This window comes from Hippoglossus stenolepis, chromosome 23 (assembly GCF_022539355.2).
Source record: "Hippoglossus stenolepis isolate QCI-W04-F060 chromosome 23, HSTE1.2, whole genome shotgun sequence".
NCBI classification, from domain to species: domain Eukaryota; kingdom Metazoa; phylum Chordata; class Actinopteri; order Pleuronectiformes; family Pleuronectidae; genus Hippoglossus; species Hippoglossus stenolepis.
In genome coordinates this window covers 3,117,661-3,137,692 of record NC_061505.1, presented here as the reverse complement: position 1 = coordinate 3,137,692, position 20,032 = coordinate 3,117,661, and the positions used below count along the sequence as shown (strand labels likewise).

Sequence of the window (20,032 nt, the reverse complement as noted above, 5' to 3'; positions counted from 1 at the left end):
ATCGAGGCAGGAAATGCTCCTTTTAAGCTCCATGTGTTTGAGTTAAAAGTAGTTCACACAGACACAGACACAGACACAGACACACACACAGACACACACACATCACAGACGGACACACACTCCTGTTCTTTTGACATACCGAAACATTAGCAAGAAAAACAAGCCTCCGTGCTCCAAAAACTACAAACATGGGCGAGATTTTACAAATCCTGAAAGAATCCAAACAACAACAGTGGAAAGATTTGTCTCTCACACAAACGAGAGATAGAGGATGAAGAAAAGAAGGGATGAGGAGAGGTAGTGAGGGAAGAGAGGAAAGGAAGAAAGAGGACAACTCAGGGAAATAGTAAGGAAGCAAGAAGGTGAGAATAAGAGAAGGAAAGATGGAAGGAAGGCAAAATAAAATAATCAAAAAGGAAGGAGAGAGCAGAGGATGATGAAAAGTAAAAAGTGAAAGAAAAAGTGAAAACAGAGGGGGGGGGGGACAAGGGTGAATGAAATGATCTTGCAGAGAAGAAGAAAAGAAGAAGACAGAGATGTTTGACAGGCAAGAGAAATGGAGTGAGGGAGGAGAGAAAGAGGAGCAGTGGGAGGGAGTGATTAATGAACCAGGGAGGAGGAGAAAGAGAAGGAGGAAAAGATATTGTGTCTGTCCCTCTATTGTGGAGAACCAGGAGGAGAGAGAGAGAGAGAGAGAGAGAGAGAGAGAGAGAAAGAAAGAAAGAAAGAAAGGTAGAACAAGAGAAAAATTATTAAAGCATAAACAAACGAGAAAGTAAAAAAAAAGAAAGAAAGAACGAGAGAACAAACGAGAGAAAGAAAGAAATTACAAGATAAAGAAATAAAAGACAACAGAACGAGAAAATGAGAAAGAAAGAGAGAAAGAAAGAAATTCCTTGCATACAGACTCCGTCATAAATCTCTTCTTCCTCTCGCTGGGGTCAAAGGTCAGCGTGGAGATAACATCACTGTCGTCTGTGTTCGATAAAGCTTCGGCTGATTTGTCCGTAAAAAGAAAATGTTGTGAGTGAGAAACCAAGCTGTAGGAAAACCACACCCTGAGAGTGATTCAACGATAACTCCGCCGTGTTTTCTTAGTTTTCTGAAGTCGTTTCCTTCGGTTTCCCAGTCGTGACTTCTAAAAACACTGGACCTCCGACGGGAGTTCCTGATTGGACGACTGGATGTCGGCCTCACAGGAGGCAGCTAATATTTTAGCCTTGTTTGTGTTGGGTGATATTTAGGTGGAAGCAAAAATAAGGTCGAGGATAACCAAACTAAAATTAAAAACCTTACTGACTTAAATTAAAAAGTCCTGCCGGGCTGGAGGGACTATATCAGGAGTCTCCTCCATGTTCTTAAACTGAATACAGCACATTTAGCTGAACACTATGACCCCGGCTGAAGGAAATACCCTGGAGAAAATAGATGTTGTTCTATTTCAGGGTTATGAGCCTCACGTTGTAAATAGATGTCCAGCCCATTTCTAGGGAAAACGCTGCGTCTATTAAATATTGAATATAAGTATCGATTCATAACTTGAAAATGCCCCAGTCCGACCTGACAGCAACAATCACAACAAGACGACAGATTGTGTTTTATGGGAACCAGCGTCTTTGTCCACTTTAGCTGAGTGAGTTGACTTTATGGAGAAAGAAACTTGTTTAAATATCGCATGTAGATGACAGCTCATTGAAATTGGTGTTCCTCAGGGCTCCTGCTTAAGACACTTCGTCTTGTGTCAAGTTTAAGCTTCAAATTCAGTTTAGCCGACAGCAAAAAAAACAAAGAAATAAGATCAAATGACAAAGAGTTCCACAAAGTATCCACCCTGCTGAACGTCCGACTATCTGTCTGCCCGTCTGTCTGTCCATCTATCTGTCCACCAGTGTATGTGTAGCCGTATTGTTGATGTTAACACAACCTCAGACAGACTAATAATGGAGCAGCTGGAGCATGAAATCACATAGAAAGACAGGGAGAGAGAGAGAGAGAGAGAGAGAGAGAGAGAGAGAGAGAGAGAGAGAGAGAGAGACAGACAGACAGATAGAAAAAAGATGAGAGGACAGAGAAAGAGAATATGGGGACACAGAATGAGACCGATAAAGAAAGAGGGGGATGAAATAGACAGACGTGATGATGTACAAGTACAGAAAGAACTGAAGAGAGAGAAATAAGAGGAATAAAAAGGAGTGAGAGGTTGGGGGTTTATGGCATGGGTGAGAGAGAATGACACAGGGTCACTATGAGAGAGAGAGAGAGCGAGGGCGAGCGCAATAAAGAGAAAGAAGTGGGGGAGGGCGAGACACAGAGAGAAAGAAACAGACACCAAATTCATTGTTTTCATTGTCTAATTCGAACCACAGAAAGGGAGAGGATGGAGGGATGGGGGAGTGGAGGAGGGCGGAAGGCGGGGAGGAAGAGAGAGAGAAAAATGAGGAGGAACATGAGACGAGTTGAGAGATTCACACACATTCCTGCTTCGGTTCGAAAAGTTACAGACTGAAAGTGAAACGAACCGAGCGGAGAAGTTCTGAATCCCCACTGTGACTTTCTAAACTTTTCCATCACGGTGTTACTCTGACTGCGATAATTCAATTAGAACCACATTAAGGTTCTTAGCATTTCAACAATCGTGTAACCAGCTTATCTGACTGGAGACAGTGTCACTCCCAATCAAATCTGCCTTTATAGGACGAAGTGAAAAACATCAGCGTCAGGTTGTTTAGCGAGTGGCTCCGACCAATGACAGACTTGAATATGCAACTAGTTTGCAACAGGAAAAACATTTTGTAGAAGATATTTATATTTATTTAGCATCCCTGTTTTTTTTCATCAAACTCCAGGAGTTCTTCTGTGGGGAAATGGTGAAAATGTCCTAAAACGCAATGTTAACATAAAGTGAAAAGAAAAAAATCCTGGATCCGCACCAGAATTTAATGGATCCTTCCCCTGACCCAAACAAAAACCTTCCACTAACTTCCGTAGTAATATGTTTCTTAGTATTTACATAATCTTGTTCACAAACAAACAAACAGACAGGAGCGGTAAAAACCAAAATGCTTCAGAAGGGGTTTAAAGATGGAGATGATGACCTTTTAACGGTTGATACATTTGAGATCTTAATCCTAATCTGAGGGATCTTAACCTATGTAAACTGGATTCTTCGTCGTCTTTGAGATTACTCATCAGCGCATCTCGACTCTACACTGGGTCATCTCCAAGTTTCCATCTTTTTCTTCTCTTTCTAATATACATAATCCTGTAAATGGAAACTTGACTGACAGGTGGTTGTCTCTAATAAAATACAGCTGGCGGCCGAGCAGCAGGTTCGAGGCTTGTGTCCGGCCCGTTTCCTGATGACCACTGTGTACTCTGTCTCAGTCCCAGGCTGAGGCTAAATTTACTCAGTGTGGGTTACATGCTGGAAAAAAGGTTAAGAGCTCCTGATATAGGCTGCATAAACACTCACAGACTTTATTTCTGCTCCGGGTGCACTGACTCTTTTTAAGAATGGTTTGCTGCTCTATTTATCCAGGAAAATGTTTCATGAGCATGTTTACGCTCATTTTTAACGACTTCCTGTTGCACATTCTCACACTCCCACACAGCCACAGAGCGCTGCTGCGCCGCTACGCTGCAGACAGCACCGCGAGCTGGGGGGTCAACGCCTCGTACCATGGCACATTGGTGGTGTTTATTAAGAAAGGAGAGGAAGTTTGTCGCAATTTGTTCCCAATCTGGATGCTCTGGTCTGGTTTCTTATCAATGGCCTGATCCGACGGGCAGCACAGTCATTCTCAAAAACTGCAGCTGAACATCACTCGTATCCATGTGAAGGAGTTCGTTCCAATGATGAACCGCTTCCTGTGGTTTAGGCCGTTTAGCGCACAAAAGAAAATATGAGTTTAAAAAGCTCAAAATTACTTAAAAACACAAGGTTCAGCCGCAGCAAGTAAGAAACGTCTGTTTAAGGATACGTAGTGAAACACCTGTTACTAATGTCCACGCTGCTCTGTATGAAGATATCACAGAAAGGACTTCAGTTACACTGTAGCTGTAACCATAGGAACGGCTACAGCTAATGTCCATGCTACACTGTATCAAAACTGTAACCATAGAAACGACTGTTGCTAGGGACAATGCTATTCTGTATCGAAACTGTAACAATAGCAACGAATTTAGCCAAGGTCTATGCTAAGCTATATCGTCGCTACAACCATAGCAACTTCAGTAACTAGTGTCCAAGCTACGCTGCATCAACACTGTAACCATAGAAACGACTGTAGCTACCTGTGAGTTACATTATATATGTTTCGCCAATTATTAATATTTGCTTCTAAGATACCGATGTTGTCAAACCTCCCTTGATGAGTCCTGGAGTTTCTTATTCTAACTTTGAACTGCTCCAAGAAGTATTCCATGGTACAACTTTAATTAAAAATAACTATTTATAAGATCAGAGCAATAACAAATATGAATTATATGACACTGGAAAATCTGAATCAATGGAGGAAATCCACACCATTAAACTACTAAAACACAAAAAGTGGAGATGCGACTACTAGTCAGGACGACAGGAAAGTGACATAAAGGTGAAAACTGAAAGATAAAGTCGTATAATTTAAGTGGAAGCAAAACAAAATATAAATATTACATTCAGAGTCTGGATGCACTGTCCCGACCAGACACACACTTCTCTCTCACACAGTAGTTGTTGCTTACATAGACGTTCTCTCTGTCCTGTAAACTGCAATAAGCCCAAACACACACACACAGACACACCGTAAATCTCACCATAATACGCCCTCCGAGTGTACGTGTGTGTGTGTGTGTTTGTGTGTGTGTGTGTGTTTTATAGGTGTTGTAAATTTGGCTGCCGGCGTTGTTTTTATCAGCATATTCGCAAGCTGTTTAGCCAACGGTGCAGATGTCACTGTTACGACCACACACACACACACACACACACACACAGCAAGCAAAGCAACACACGCATAAAGACGCTGCAGAGAGAAACATGTACACACAAACACACACAGGGCATTTGACACTGTTTATACAGTGTGGTATGTGTGTATAATCCCATCTAAATTCACCTGTGTGTGTGTGTGTGTGTGTGTGTGTGTGTGTGTGTGTGTGTGTGTGTCTGGGTCACAGACGTGCAAGCCGACTCACCACTTGGATCTGCCTGCGTAAGCCTGTACAATTTTGTGTGTTTTTAAACATATGCGTGTTTGGTGCGCACGCATGCAAGTGTGTGAAGGTCAGCACAAGAGTACGTGTGTGTGTGTGTGTGTCTGTCTGTCTGTGTGTGTGTGTGTGAGTTTTATTTGATTAATGCTGAGAACCGTGGAGTGTTTAGAAAGAGGTCGCGACCTTTCAGCTTCCATTCAATCAGACACGGGGAGAGAAAGAGAGAGAGAGAGAGAGAGAGAGAGAGAGAGAGAGAGAGAGAGAACCTCTGTCCTCTTTTTCTAACCTTGCTTTCTCTTCTGGCTTTTTCGTGCCCCTTGAGAATCTGATAAGCCTTAGTCAGCACACGCACACACACACACACACACACACACACACACACACACACACACACACACACACACACACACACACACACTCCAGATGCTAATGAACCGAGCTCCTTATTTACCTGAGACGCAGCGACCACACGTGAAAGTGTCTGGACACCCCCCTCTCGTTTTATTCCAAATTGGAGAAATTATGAATATTACTGTTCCTCAACGTGATGTCACTGACGTGCACGACCGTCCTCACGAGCATCATCGCCAGGTTCAAATACATAACGCCTGCTGCACACTGGAGAATAATCGGGTTGACTTCTGGTCGGATTCAGCTCTCGACTGATCCTTGAGACTAAATTATTTATTTTTCGATGCAGCTGTTTTAGTCTGGAGAGGTGGAAACGGAGGTGTTTAGAAACGCTGACGTCGTTTTACAACAGTATGGACGTCGCCTCAGCTGCTGATTATTTTCTGTGGAGTTAAGTTAATTGTTTGACTTCAAACTCGTGGATCGGTGACAGTAACACAACCCACAGGACGAATGGAGTCAGATTTCTGCAGCCAGGTGTAAAACCAGGTAGAAACCCCTTTCGCAGATGTTAAAGCAGATTATCGCTCGCGGTTTCGGTTTGAACGTCCGTCACATGTTCTTCTCGTGTGCCGTGTAGCTCGCCCTCCGTCCCATATCCCCTGTATTGTCTTTCTCTGAGTCAACACTTTCCCCCCCTTCCTTTTCTCCCATGTCATCTCTTTCCCTTCCTCCTCCGTCTCTCCCCCTCTATCAGTTAATTTGCTCTCTATCTCTCTCTCCTGTCTTTGAACCTCTCTTTTAGCCCCTGCGGCCCCAGCCAATTACACACTGTTTGTCCACCCGTTTTCAATAAAACACTGACTCCCTCCCTCCCTCCCTCCCTCCCTCCCTTCCTTCCCCTCCTTTTCTTCCTATTTTCCTCCCTCTCTCTCTCTCTCCACCTCCGTCCACCCCCAACTGCCTCGGCCCCTCCCGTCTTCCCTCTCCTCCACCTCCACCCTCCCTTCGTTCTCTTTTTTCATTTTTAATTAACTTCTTTTGTAACTTGGACGCCCCCCCCTTCCTCCTTCAACATGCCTCTTGCACTCCCACACTCACGCTTGTGTTTCTCATAAGCACACACACACACACACACACACACATGCACTGTGTGTGTGTGTGTGTGAGAGCGAGAGTCAGCGCACGCAAACACACATGTAAACGCAGAGTTAAACATGCTATTTACATATCAATTACTGGCAGACACCGAATCAATGATTAATGTGGGCTCAGATTAGCGCCAGGCCGGCTAATTTAACCGCTATCTGCTGGTGTTTAACTGCCGTGTCCGACCAGTTAAACATTTTTACACATTTAACTGAGATTTGAAGGGTTTTTACTTCAGGTAAATTGATTTTGATGACGTTCGGGCTTTGAATCAAAGGCCGCGTCAGTTTGTATTAGCACCGCTCCTAGCTTAAATGCTATCTGCCGGGAAGATTTTATACATTAAAACAAATCCTACCAGAGATTTCTGTGTCGCAAGAAGCAAAGAAAGAAGAAGAAGATTTTATACATTGGATTAAGTTTTATATAAAATGAGGTCAGCGGTTAAAAAGTAAAATGAATGAATTTGAATGAATTTCTCTATTTATATGGATAACTCTATTTATTTAACCCGTTAGCTTAACTACTAACGTGAGATGTGTCTGCAATATTAAATATTCTCCACCTTTTACGCTAACATCATTATGTTTGATATTTTACTGGATAAAATTAGTAATCTAACTAATTTGAATAGTTTTTATTAGTTCAATTGATTTATTGTCGCTCTGGCTACGTGCTGAGCCTGCTAGCTTTTACCTGCTGATGAACAACATAGCACACAGGGTCTGTTAGCTTAAAAGAATTAGTTAGCTTTTTTCCGAGAGGAAACTGTATTAAAATGTTACTTACTAAAAGTTGAATTAACTTAATGACTTGAGTTTTTATCATCAATTAGAACTATTAATACATTTTACTTGTTAAATTGGGGTTGACACCGAGCCCATTAGCTTAAACGCTAACTGTGAGAATTCCCTTTTCTGAATGAATTCAAGATTAAGAATTAGATTCATATATATATATTTACTTTAAGTGAACAGATATTTAAAAAAGCACACGTCCACTTTAATAAATGAAAAACAGTCTTGTCACAGTGAAAAACATTAAAAGTGGTCAAACTGGACCATTTGGCTTTTAAACACATCTCCTAAACGAGAAGCTCGTATAAACTGTCCGCCATCGTAATTAAAAGCCAGTTAATGAATGAACAGTGTGTCGGTCTTTGTGTGTAACAGCTCTTTATTTCACTGGGCTTTCATGTTACAGTATGTGGTTTTATTGGTTTGACTGGGCTTTTATGTCATGTTGCACTATGTGGTTTTACTGGCTTTAAGCTGCAGTTTATTTTACTTCATTATAATCCTGCAGCCCGTTCACATGTTCTTCACATGTATTCAGACAGAAGGACACGTTTCCTCAGTGCTCGATGGCTCAAAGTTTCCACTGAGAACATTGTTTTACACCATGTTGTGCTCTGAACTTAGAACTGGTGATGCATGTGTCTAAACTTTAAAAAAAAAACAAGTGTTTAAACCATAACCTGCTTTTTAATCATTTCATCTCATTATTTATTGTATATTCTGGTATTTTTAAAGCTCTATAATATTCCCCCTACCCTTGTGTAAAGGTACGCCTGCAGTGTTTTACCTGACTATTCATCTAAAATGAAGGATAATCTGTATTTAGAAAATCAGGTATATGAATCCTACCGACAAACTATTTTTAAAATGTTGCGCGTAGAAGATAAATATTCAGGAAGAACGATTTCTTGCAGGGGATCTCGTCCCCGTAGCTTCTTGTGCGTGACTTTGACGAGGAGCTGAACGAGGCCTCCTCCATCCATCCTCACGTCTCTCTTCATACCTGTCCCTCTCTCTCTCTCTCTTAGAAAAAGGTGGAGCGTGATGATTTATCGGTGACACCAATACGTCAAAAATAGAAAAGGGAGGAAAAAAGAAGGTGAGGTGAGAAGAGAAAAAACTTAAGAAATTAGAACGAGTGAGACAGAAAAACAAAACAAAAGACGGGAAGATGTTATGCAAACTAAGACCAAACTACAACAGTTGCGTTGACATGAGCGCGGACACACACACACACACACACACACGAACACACACACACGCCGAGTTTTTGTTGGGTTGTTTTTTGACAGCGAAGCATGTATTGTTACATTGTTTCCTTTGAGTAGAAAATTACAGTGGACTGGGATCGCTTCAATGACAAGCTATGGAAAAGACAGCATGTATGCCTGCACACACACACACACACACACAGACACACACAGACACACACACACACACACACCATGCTGCTACTGAATGACAAGCTCATAGCAGCAAAACCAGTGTTTTCTCAGATTCACATTAGGAACTCTCTCCCTGTCGTGAAGCTGCAAACCGACGACACAATAAAGACATTTAACGGTTAAAAAACTGAACATAAATCCTTTTTTATGTTAATACGCAGTCCGGTGTTTTTAAAGGTGCACTATCAGTCTCTTCTTGGGGACGAATGTCTCCCGAGAAGTTTTTGCCGCAGCAGGACGGTGTTTATGGGATTAAAGCAGAAATCCCATAAACATCGTCCAGAGTGACTCACTGTCTTTGTTCGTGTCTAAATGAACGACGGAGCTTACATCTCACATTGGATTTACAATCCTTTTAAAAGTTCTCCAAACCACACGTTGACAATAATGTTCATTATTTTAAACAAATCATTATACGTGATTTCAGCTCAACTGGCTGAAAAGCTGAAGGTCCAGACTTTTCATTGATAATTGTAACAATCGTAATATGTTTTTTTTAGTTTTGAATTAAGTTGTGAAACCTGTAAAAACAGCTTTTATATCCACTGGTGATGAAGTAAAAGCTCTAAAAGTCTTTGGATTTTAGACAAATTGTGTTTTTACACTGAAACAAACAGAAGAAAATAAACTTCACTTCATTTTGTGCACGTCGTTTGTTTTAACTTTATTTTTCTTTTTGCTGAATCTGTTCGTCTGCAAACAAAAGAAGAAACAACAGAAGTTTGGGAAGTTGGAAGCACTAACATGTGCTTTCTCACACACACACAGTCACACACAGACACACACAGACACACACACACACACACACAGACACACACACACACACTCCCACGGCAGTACAATGATGAGAAGCTCTTCCTCCATAAACGTCTCAGTCAGTTTAACCACTGTTATTATTCTAATCATGATGACATGTTTTTAAATGGATTATTATACGTTTTCATTAATAACACGCTGTCTGGGAAGGAGTTTGACACGCGGGGTGGCGGTGATGGACACACACTCTGCATGTGCACACACACAAAACTTAAAAAACACACACAGACACACACAAAACGCCACATATGTGCATTAAAAAAAAGCATGGAAACAAATAATAAGAAAATAATGAGAAACATTTGGTTGTAAGATTTTAAGAGAAAACAACTCACACCCACACTCACACACACACACACACACACACACACACACACACACACACACACTTACATGCTCCTTACATATTTTTACTCCACTAATTACAAATTACACAAAATTAAAGTTTTTGTTAATAACACGCTGTCTGGTGTTTCAGACAGTTTCTGGAGGACGACCACACACACACACACACACACACACACACACACACACACACACACGCTCTTGTCATGTTTTTAATTGATTTCAGCTATAATTATTTTGTAATAACACTGACACACACGCACTCTCTCATCCGGACGTCGTGGCGTTGTAAACACTGGATGATAATTATGTTTTTTTTCTTCTTGTTTTTATTAATAACATGTTGTCTGTAGGCAAACACACACACACACACACACACACACAGACACACACACACGTCACCTGTCATCCCCCCGCTGCCCTCTCTTTACCCTCTCTCAGCTCCTCCTCTCCGTCCTCTTTTCATCTCCTTCCTCGCCTCTGACCTCCTCCTCCTCTTCCCTCTCTCTGTCTCTCTTTGATATTGCAGTTTGCTGATGCCGCTCGCTCTTAACTGTAAATCTGTCGCTCACTTCTCTTTTTTCCCTTACACACACACACACACACACACACACACACACACACACACACACACACACACACACACAGACACACACACACACACACACACACACACACCCCTCTGACAAGCTGTCACAATAAATAGATAGATAAGACCAGGTGGAGGAAGAGAAGGGAGGAGAGAGAGGTAGTGCTAAATCACTGGAAGATTGAATGAGAGAACGATAGGAGGGAGGGAAGGCAGAGGAGAGGAGGAGGAGGAGGGGATGAGCAGTGAATGAGAGAGGAGAGGATGAACAGATTAACTGACGGATAGAATAAGAGTGAAGAGGAGGAGGAAGAAAGGAAAACAAGGCTGGTGGAGAGGAAGAGAAAGAAGGGAAGAAGAGGGAAGAAGATAGGAGGAGAGACACGAGAGGTGTGGAAACAAGGGATGAGATAAACAGACGGAAAAAAAGATGGAAGAAAGAAAAGAAAAAGAAAAAGGAGGCTGGTGAACGATGAAAAGAAAGATGAGAGGAGGAGGAGATAAGAGGAGGGGAGAGGAGACAAAATGAGGAGAGGAGAGGAGAGCAAACGGGAGGAAATGAGGAAAGGGTAGAGGAGGAGAGGAGAGGAAACAAGGAGAGGAAAAAGGAGAAAAGAGGAGGAGAGGTGGACCAAAAACTGGAATAGAGGGAGAGAAAGGAGGGGAAGAAGAAAGACAGTTGGAGAAGGAGAGACGAAGAAAGGAGACGAAAAGTTAAGAGTTTAACAAATGTGTGGAAAAAAGTTTAAAAAGGAGGTGCAAGTATAGAAAGGAAGAGGAGAGGAGAAGGAGATGAAATAAAGGATGAGGAGGAAAAGAGATATGAAGGAGGGAGGAGGAGGGATGGAGAGATTACCTGGAGAACGAGAGGAAAAGCTGTTGTGACACTCCCTAATGTGATTTCTAAACCAATCTGCTAAGTGCACCTGAGAGACTCTGGAGTGTGTGTGTGTGTGTGTGTGTGTGTGTGTGTGTGTGTGTGTGTGTGTGTGTGTGTGTGTGTGTGTGTGTGTGTGTGTGTGTTCACAGGCATCAAATAATCTAGTTGCAGACAACACCCTCTCTCCCTCCGTCTCCGTCACTCGGAGACAATAAACCACAAACACATCCCGAAGACTAACTGTTTCAAATCTATCTATCTATCTATCTATCTATCTATCTATCTATCCATCTATCTATCTATCTATCTATCTATCTATCTATCTATGGAAAAGGTTTAAAATGTACATCCCCTCCAATTCTCCTCTCTCTCTGTCAGTGTCTCTCGCCCCTCCTTTGCAGGACCTCACTCTCTCTCAAAAAGTTGGAGACTGAAGCAGCCTTTGTGAAACATTATCTGTTTCCCAACAACACACACACACAGACACACACACACACGATGACCTGCCTCTCCCCTCTTGCTGTTTTGTTCAGCTCACACACACACAGACACACAGACACACACACACACACACACACACACACACACACACACACACACACACTCGGGGAGAGGATCAGTTCTTTTCTGTGGTGACAGAGGGTCATATTTCTTGCTTTGATCTTCACCTCTCTCTCTCCCTCCCTCTGTTTTCATCCGGAAAAAAACAGAGAGAGAGAGAGAGCGAGACAGAACGAGAGAGAGAGAGAGAGAGAGAGAAGTGATGCATGAAGCCGCCTCTCTCTCTCTCTCTCTCTCTCTCTCTCTCTCTCTCTCTCTCCCTCCCTCAGGTTGCTGGATAATAAAAACGCAGGACGAGAGGAGCGTCTCACTTTACACTGAGACGTGTTAATCTACGATGACGATATAAACCTCTCTTGTTGTTCAGGACTGCTCACACGTTAACACTCTGACGCCACAGACCTCGACCAAAACACAAGTTTGTCTTTTGACCGAAGTGCTGATATTTTCCTGAATTTATCCAGAGGTTCTGTAAAGTGAGAACACAAATGTCTGAGTCAGTTGCTCTGGATATTTTCTGGAACTTTTCCTGCAGCCCCCTGGTAACATGTCAGAGTGAGAGAACAGCAGGACAATGTCTGGAAGAACACGTGACGGACGTGAAACTGGAAGAACACAAATATCTCAGGGTGAAGAAGACGAGCCGGCACACGTAGAAGACGAAGAACTTGGAAAGACGAGGAGGTTCCAGAGCTTTCGGTGATGAGGGCCGACGCCGGTGTGGATGAGCTGAAAACAACAACCCTGATCTTTCCACAGCAGAGTTTATACGTCTGACCCGGACGATCTCCTGCTGCTGCTTCAGATGTGAAACATGACACTTTCCATGTGAGACCATGTGTGAAAGTTGTGTTACCTCCACCAAGGAGGATACGTTTTCACCTGTGTCTGTTTGTTTGTTTGTTTTTATTTGTCAGAAGGAAACAGATTTTCCACCACGATTTAATAGCTGCATGCGGATTAATTGATTAATCGACTAATTGATTAATTGGTTAATTAGCTAACTGAATAATTCATACATTTTCACACAGAAACTGTAAAACTCCACGACGGAGACTCGTCCATCTCAACACAACTTCAACTCTGTGTTTCTGCTACTGACTGAAACCTGATCAATGTGATTGATTAACTGTGCTTAGATGGCATCTGATTGGTTGTCGCACACACGCACACGCACACACACACACACACACACACACCGTCACAATGCAGCGAGGTGACCTGAGCTCCCTGACCGGCCAGAGCTTTAACCTTTATCAATTAACCAACAGCACAAAGCGGAGCTGAAACCAGACACACACACACACACACACACACACACACACACACACACACACACACACACACACACACACACCCATCAGAGAGACAGAAATATCAACACACACACATCCAGGCGTTTATGAACAGCACCGCAGACTGTTACACTGAGATGGAAACTGAGCCAGTGTGACATGATAGCTCACACACACACACACATAGAGACAGACACACACACACACACACACACACACAGAGACAGACACACACACACACAGAGACAGACACACACACACTCACACAGACAGACATACCTCAGCCAGAAGGCAAAACAAGTGACCGTGTGTGTGTGTGTGTGTGTGTGTGTGTGTGTGTGTGTGTGTGTGTGTGTGTGGGTCTAACAGCCTGTCGTGATAAGGAGAGCCGAGAATAACACTCCGACATCAGCACCTCCCTCCTGTCGCTCACTATCGATTCCCTCACACACACACACACACACACACACACACACACACACACACACACACACACACACACACAATGAGGTGACGGGGAGGAAGAACAACCTCTGCTGCCTGTTTGTTAAACATAATCATACAAACACTTTATTCTGAATATTCTCAGTAAATCTGAAGTCGTCACCTCGGATGAAGAAAATAACTGATTCATCGAGAGTAAAATGAATTTCACGTTGCGTCACACAACATTCCCCCCCGACCCCGGCAGGAGAAAAGTTGGATCGCGACAAACGACCTTCTGCACTTTAAGGTCTGACGTCATCTCCTTTAAATAAGTCTCACTTTATTTTCCATCTTCAGCAGGAAGTGTGGGAAACTTTCACTTTCTCTTTTTTATTTTTATTTTGTGAAAGAGATGAATGATCATTAAGAAAACGACAAGAGGAGCACTTTGAATTAAATAACATAGAGTGTAAGTGTTTATCATCGTATCACACACACACAACTAGATGAAGGACGCAGTCACTTTCTGTCTTTCTTTAATTTTTCCTTTCTTTTCCCAGGGAATCATGTGGAGAGAAAGAGCAGGCGGGCGAGCGAGCATTAGTGAGAGTGAGTGTGAGGCGGGCGAGCGAGGCATTAGAGGAATGTCAATATGATTGGAGAGAGAGAGGAGTGTGTGTTCGCTGTGCGTTCAACAACAATAGCTCTCCAGCCGTGTTGTTCCGCGAGCATTCACCGTTCACATGATCCATTATCACCCCTGACATGTACCGCTGAGCGTGTGTGTGTGTGTGTGTGTGTGTGTGTGTGTGTGTGTGTGTGTGTGTGTGTGTGTGTGCAGAGGAGAAACAGATATGGGCGAGAGGCGGAGGGTGAGATAAAGGGAGAAAGTGTGAGTGGGAGATAAAAAGAGTCAAGAATAGTGAAAGACAAAGAAGAGAGAGAAGAGATGGACGCAAACAAATAAAGACTGTGAGTGTGTGCGTGTGTGTGTGTGTGTGTGCGTGTACATGTGTGTGTCACTCCCCAACTCCTCTGCAACACAATACGTTAATAATTAGCCGATACTGAACAACTTTCCCCTAAAACTTTCAGTGTCGTCGTTTCATGAAAACTCTCTCCACCGACTTCTCTTCCTTCCCTCAGCCGGGCTGCGTTTCACAGGGACGACAAAATCTCTAAATTATAACCGACAAGAACTTTAGAATCCATTGTGTCTTTTTTATTATGCCAGGGTTTTATATACACATCGCTGCCGATTGGACGACAGCTCTGACACACCCACCAAACGAGGGACAACCAACCTCGGCAAACATGTTGTTTAACAAGGAAACTGAAGCAAAATGGTGCAAAGCGTTTTTGCACGTTTTGAACGTACCCCTGGCTTCGTTAGGGGGCGTGTCACGTGAGCAGCTCAACATGCATTATGTAAATGTGGGTTATTGTGACGTCACATGACCAAAAATGTTTTTAAGTTACTTTACATTTTACTGTTGCTGCTTTTATCCGCAAACAAATCAGGAAAACTTTCTCACAACCTGAAGGAAAAAACGATTTGGAGATTTAACGCAGCCCCCTGCACTTCCTGCTTCCTGTGGCTCCGCCCACAGAGTCTTTAACAGGAAGTGGGCTCACCTGAGTCCCCGTGGACAAAGAGCCACATGGTGGACGAGGCCTCGACCTTCAGCACCGTGAGTTTGTCTCGTTTGTTGGTTTAAACTTCAGACAAATCTGATTTACGTTCCGTGGGGTCGTGTTCAATGTTTCACTGGAGGTTAATTTTTTACTTTATTGGCAGATTTTGAGATTTTAAGTTTGTAGTTTGTTTCCTCATTCAACCGGAGGTGGGTTCACGTAAAGAACACTGAGTAGAAAGCTGCTGTGAGTTTAAGGTGGATTACAACTGTTGTTTTAAACATTAATGTAAAATACTGTTAAATATTCATGTATGTCTTAAACTGAGCTACGTTTACGAGATAACAGCTAGCTTACGGTGTTTTGGACCCTTTGTAAAGTTTGTAAAAGTTTCTTTAGAAAAAAGTTTGCTCAGAGATGCGCCGAATTGTTGGGGGGGGAATGTGTGAGAGAAAATATGACATGTTTTTACCGGCCCTTTTCTCTTAAAAGTTTATCATTTTTTTAATATATATTTTACGTGGGACATTGCGTTGCTAATTTTTCACTTGTTTTACAGGCTACAGTCGTCACCAGTGTTCGAGTTTTACCATCCAAACAACTGCTCTCTCTCCTACTGTCCACCGGGGGCGCCGCAACAGGGTAGGTAAAGCGGGGGGAGTCACCTGGGGCCCCGAGCTGAGAGGGGCCCCTGAGACCGGACGATTACAATAGACCATTTTGTGACAAACACTTCTAAATGTGTGTGTGATGGAGTTTTGCACTTAACTACTTTACTATTTGTGTAATCGAAGTAGTTTTTTTTACTTTGCCTACTTTTGATAATAAAAGAATAATTTGAAAATCAAAATGATGTGGTTTGATATACGAGTGAGATTATGGAGGTGGGGGGACACGTTCACTTGCTCTGAACTGTGATGAAATCCTGTGTCATTAATTCTCAAAGCAGCTTTAACTCAGAGTCTGAGGTTCTTCTCGTGGATTCAGTACATTTTTATTAACTGTAGAAAGTTTACATCCGTGTTGTATTTTGTTCGCTGTCGTCGATGTGTCTCCAGAAATAATCTAAAGCACCTGAACATAAACATCCTCCTCCTGGTTTACTGGAGTTAATTCTCTCTCCTGAAAAACTGCAACCAATAGCGAGTGAGGGTTTTTTTAAAGTGTCTTTTAGTTTTTTTTTTGTCGTATTTGCTTGATTTTAAAAGTTCAGCTGAATTATGTCAGCAGCTGCTGTTTGAAATGTGCCCACTGATATTATCACTGGATTCATTTGATTTTGAAAGACGGTTCTCAGGCAACTTTTGTTTTCACACCTGCAGCATCTTTTTATATTTTATGTTTTCTAACAGGATTTATGGACATTAATTTAAAACAGACATTGGATGTGAGGCTTCCCTAGAAAGTGTAAATCACACTGAATCTGAATGTGTGCATGATGTTTATATTCAGATTGGACTGACCAACAAAAAAATATTAGAATCTGACGCAAAAAATAATTAAATTGTTTCTCTTTTCTGGCAGAATTACAAATGAGCCGACATGAGAATTACATGAGTTGGGAAAATGTTTGTTTAGATCAAGAAGTGCAGCCTCCAACATGCAGATTTTTTTTAAAGTGACATATTTATAATCTCTGTTCTGAACTTCAACATCGAACTGACTCGATTGAAAATGGTGGAGACTCGCATGGGGTCACTGAGACGCTTTAATTTGAACGTTTATAGTCAAATTAACAGTGTGAAAGAGCAGGTGACAGGAAGTCGCACACGTACAGTTAAACATGCTGTAAAAGAACTGTTTACACACACACACACACACACGCGCGCACGTAGCAGTGGATTATGAGTGTGATCATCTTTCCCATAAGAAAAAGTCAACAGAAGCTGCTGGTTGTTTTTTCTGTCCGTTTGTACTTTGCAAAAAAGAAGGAATCAGCTGGGAACAGAACAGGAAGTCACGTTAAAGAATAAAACTGAATCCCAACAATATCAGCAACCACAAAATGAAACTGAGCGATGAGACACACGAGTCCATAATCATAACTAATCAGACAGGATGGAGGAAATGTCTCTGCACCAGGAGAGGATTTAAAGAAAAGTTCTAACCACAAATCCAGAGGAAAAACTATTAATTGGACAAATGTTTAAATAATAACGGCTGTTTTAAATTTTAGAAACATCCAGTAAAATAAAGTCCCTTAAATCTGCACAATGCACCTGAAGTGTTAGAGATGCATGGTTAGTTAGAGAGGAAATATTTTCGAAATGTATAGAAATATTATATAAATGTTATGGAAATGAAGCCTTGTTATCAGCTCTGTGTTTTAGTAATATCCTGCAAAATGAAGTCACTTAAATCTTTACAAAAACACCTGAAGACCCAGGACAAAGTGGGAGAGCTGCAGGATTTACAGAAGAGACAGAGCCTCACATTCAGAGGACACCTCGACTAATCCTAAATGTTAAATTAATGTAATAGAAATTGACATTTTAGACATTTCCTGCAAGATAAAGTCACTAAAAACACCCACGACAGGTGTTGGAGACTCGTTATTTAAAGTAGAGCCGCAGATTCAGAGGAAAACTTCACTTACGTTCTACAAATATTGGAGATTTATGAAATAAATGAAGCCTTAGTAACATCTCTGTACGTTTTAGAGATACCCTGCAAAATAAATTCAATTATATCTTAACAAAAACACCAGAAATTCTGATGGAAACTGATTAAGTTAGAGACATTTCCTCATTAGCTCTGGATATTTAAAAAAAATATATCCTGCATAAATAAAGATTTCAAGTAGAATTAAAGCCATAGATCAAAGGAAAACTTCAGCTAGAGAAATGTTAAATAAATGTTAAATAGCTGAAGCTTCGGTAAAAACAGCTCTGTACAATAAAAAAGAAACCCTGCAAAATAAAACCACTAAAAACTCCTCAAGTCCAGAGCACAAGTGTTGGAGACGCAGGGTTTTCAGTAATAAAATGAGAAAACTTCATCTAAAGTTAGATGAATGTTTAATAACTGTTAAATAAATGAAGCCTCACTAGCAGCTCTCTCGTTTTCACAAATATCCTGTAGAGTAAAGTCACTAAAGTCCGTTGAATCTGCACCACCGCCCCTGGAGGCTGCTCCCCAGTGCAGCTCCTCTGGTGTGAACCTGGTAATCGATGGTGGGACTGACGGATCACTGACCTGGCGCTGGTGCAGTCCTGGTACAGGGTCTCGAAGTCCCGCCTGGAGATCAGCTTGCAGCGGTTCACTCCGGGCTGGATGGCGCCGAGCCCCCGCAGGACGCGCACCTGCTCCACGGTGCACACCACCGGCGCGATGTCCAGGCGCTTGAGCTTGGTGTAGACGGTGTGCAGCCCCCCCACCAGGTGCTTCAGGAACAGGTCGAACACCTGCGGGAGGCAGATCAGCTCCTGGCCGTCCACGCCGAAGCTGGCCACCTTCACTCCGTGCACCTCCACCAGCTTGCACTCGCTGCACAGACCCGGGCCGGACGAGGTCTGCGCCAAGCCGGGGGAGCCGGGGGTCAGGCCGGCCGAGCTGAGCGAGCCGAGCCCGCCGAGAGGACCGGACACCAGCGGGGCCGCGCCGCCGTTGCCCAGGCCGGCCAAGGCGCCCCCTGCTCCGGGCAGGAAGGCGCTGAGCATGGTGCTGGTGAGCCGCGGGGACGGGGACAGCGGGTGGGAGTTGGCGTGCGGGCTGGAGGTGCCGCTGGAGGCCACCGAGGTGTGGAGCGCGTCGGGGGCCGAGCGGTAGAGCGCGACCGGAGTTTGGGTGCCCGAACCCGGCGTGAGCAGCGGAGGGGAGCCGGGGAGCGACATGGAGGTGTCGGTGGCGGAGGCGCACTCTCCTCCTCTCTTCCTCTCGCACTTTCTCCTCCTGCTCCTCGCTCCAGTTGGGGGGGAAAAAAAAAACACTTGTGCGTCTCTTTCTCCTCTTTTCTTCCACTTTTTCCTCCTCTTTTTTCTCTCTCGTCTTATTTCTCCTCCTCTCTCCCGTCACTCGCTCCTCTCTCCCTCCGCAGCGGGCGCTCGGTGCCGGTTTGTCGGTGCGCGGATCGCGGACTGTCCGGTCTGTGCGTAAAAGACACTGGATCCGACTCCAGGTCAGCCCCGGGCCCCGCCCCCGTCACACTGACAGCCCCGAGAGCCAATCAGAGAGGCCCCCGTGCAGGACTGGAGGTGTGATTGGTGAGGAGAGAAGGTGTGTGTGTGTGTGTGTGTGTGTGTGTGTGTGTGTGTGTGTGTGCGCGCGCGAGTACGTGTGTATGTGTGTGATCTGCTGTTTCATAAACTTTCTCACGGAAGTTTTTATTTTTTCTTCTTCTTCTGCAGCTTTGTTTTTTTCAACTCCTGCTTTGTGTGCGCGTGACTGCGTGTGGGTATGCGTGTGAGTGTGTGTGTGTGTGTGTGTGTGTGTGCACGTGCGTGTGTGTCCAGTTGTGGCTCAAACGCGAGCTCTGGTGGTGAGACAGACGCATGTTCCTCCTGATGAGGGAAGGAGGGATGAGAGCACAGGTGGAGGAGAAGAACACAGAG

General features: G+C 43.4%; 1 protein-coding gene across 5 annotated transcripts in view; it reads right to left on the bottom strand.

Annotated features, from left to right (window-relative positions):
• LOC118102896 (dachshund homolog 2) overlaps positions 1-19,567 on the bottom strand; it is a 59,635-nt gene extending 40,068 nt beyond the window's left edge. For all 5 annotated transcript variants that reach the window (XM_035149486.2, XM_035149487.2, XM_035149488.2 and 2 more), the window contains exon 1: positions 18,678-19,567. In XM_035149486.2, the coding sequence (XP_035005377.1) occupies positions 18,678-19,315 (638 nt within the window). In that variant the 5' untranslated portion in view covers positions 19,316-19,567. The remainder of the gene's footprint in view (positions 1-18,677) is intronic.
• Positions 19,568-20,032: the final 465 nt, after the last annotated feature.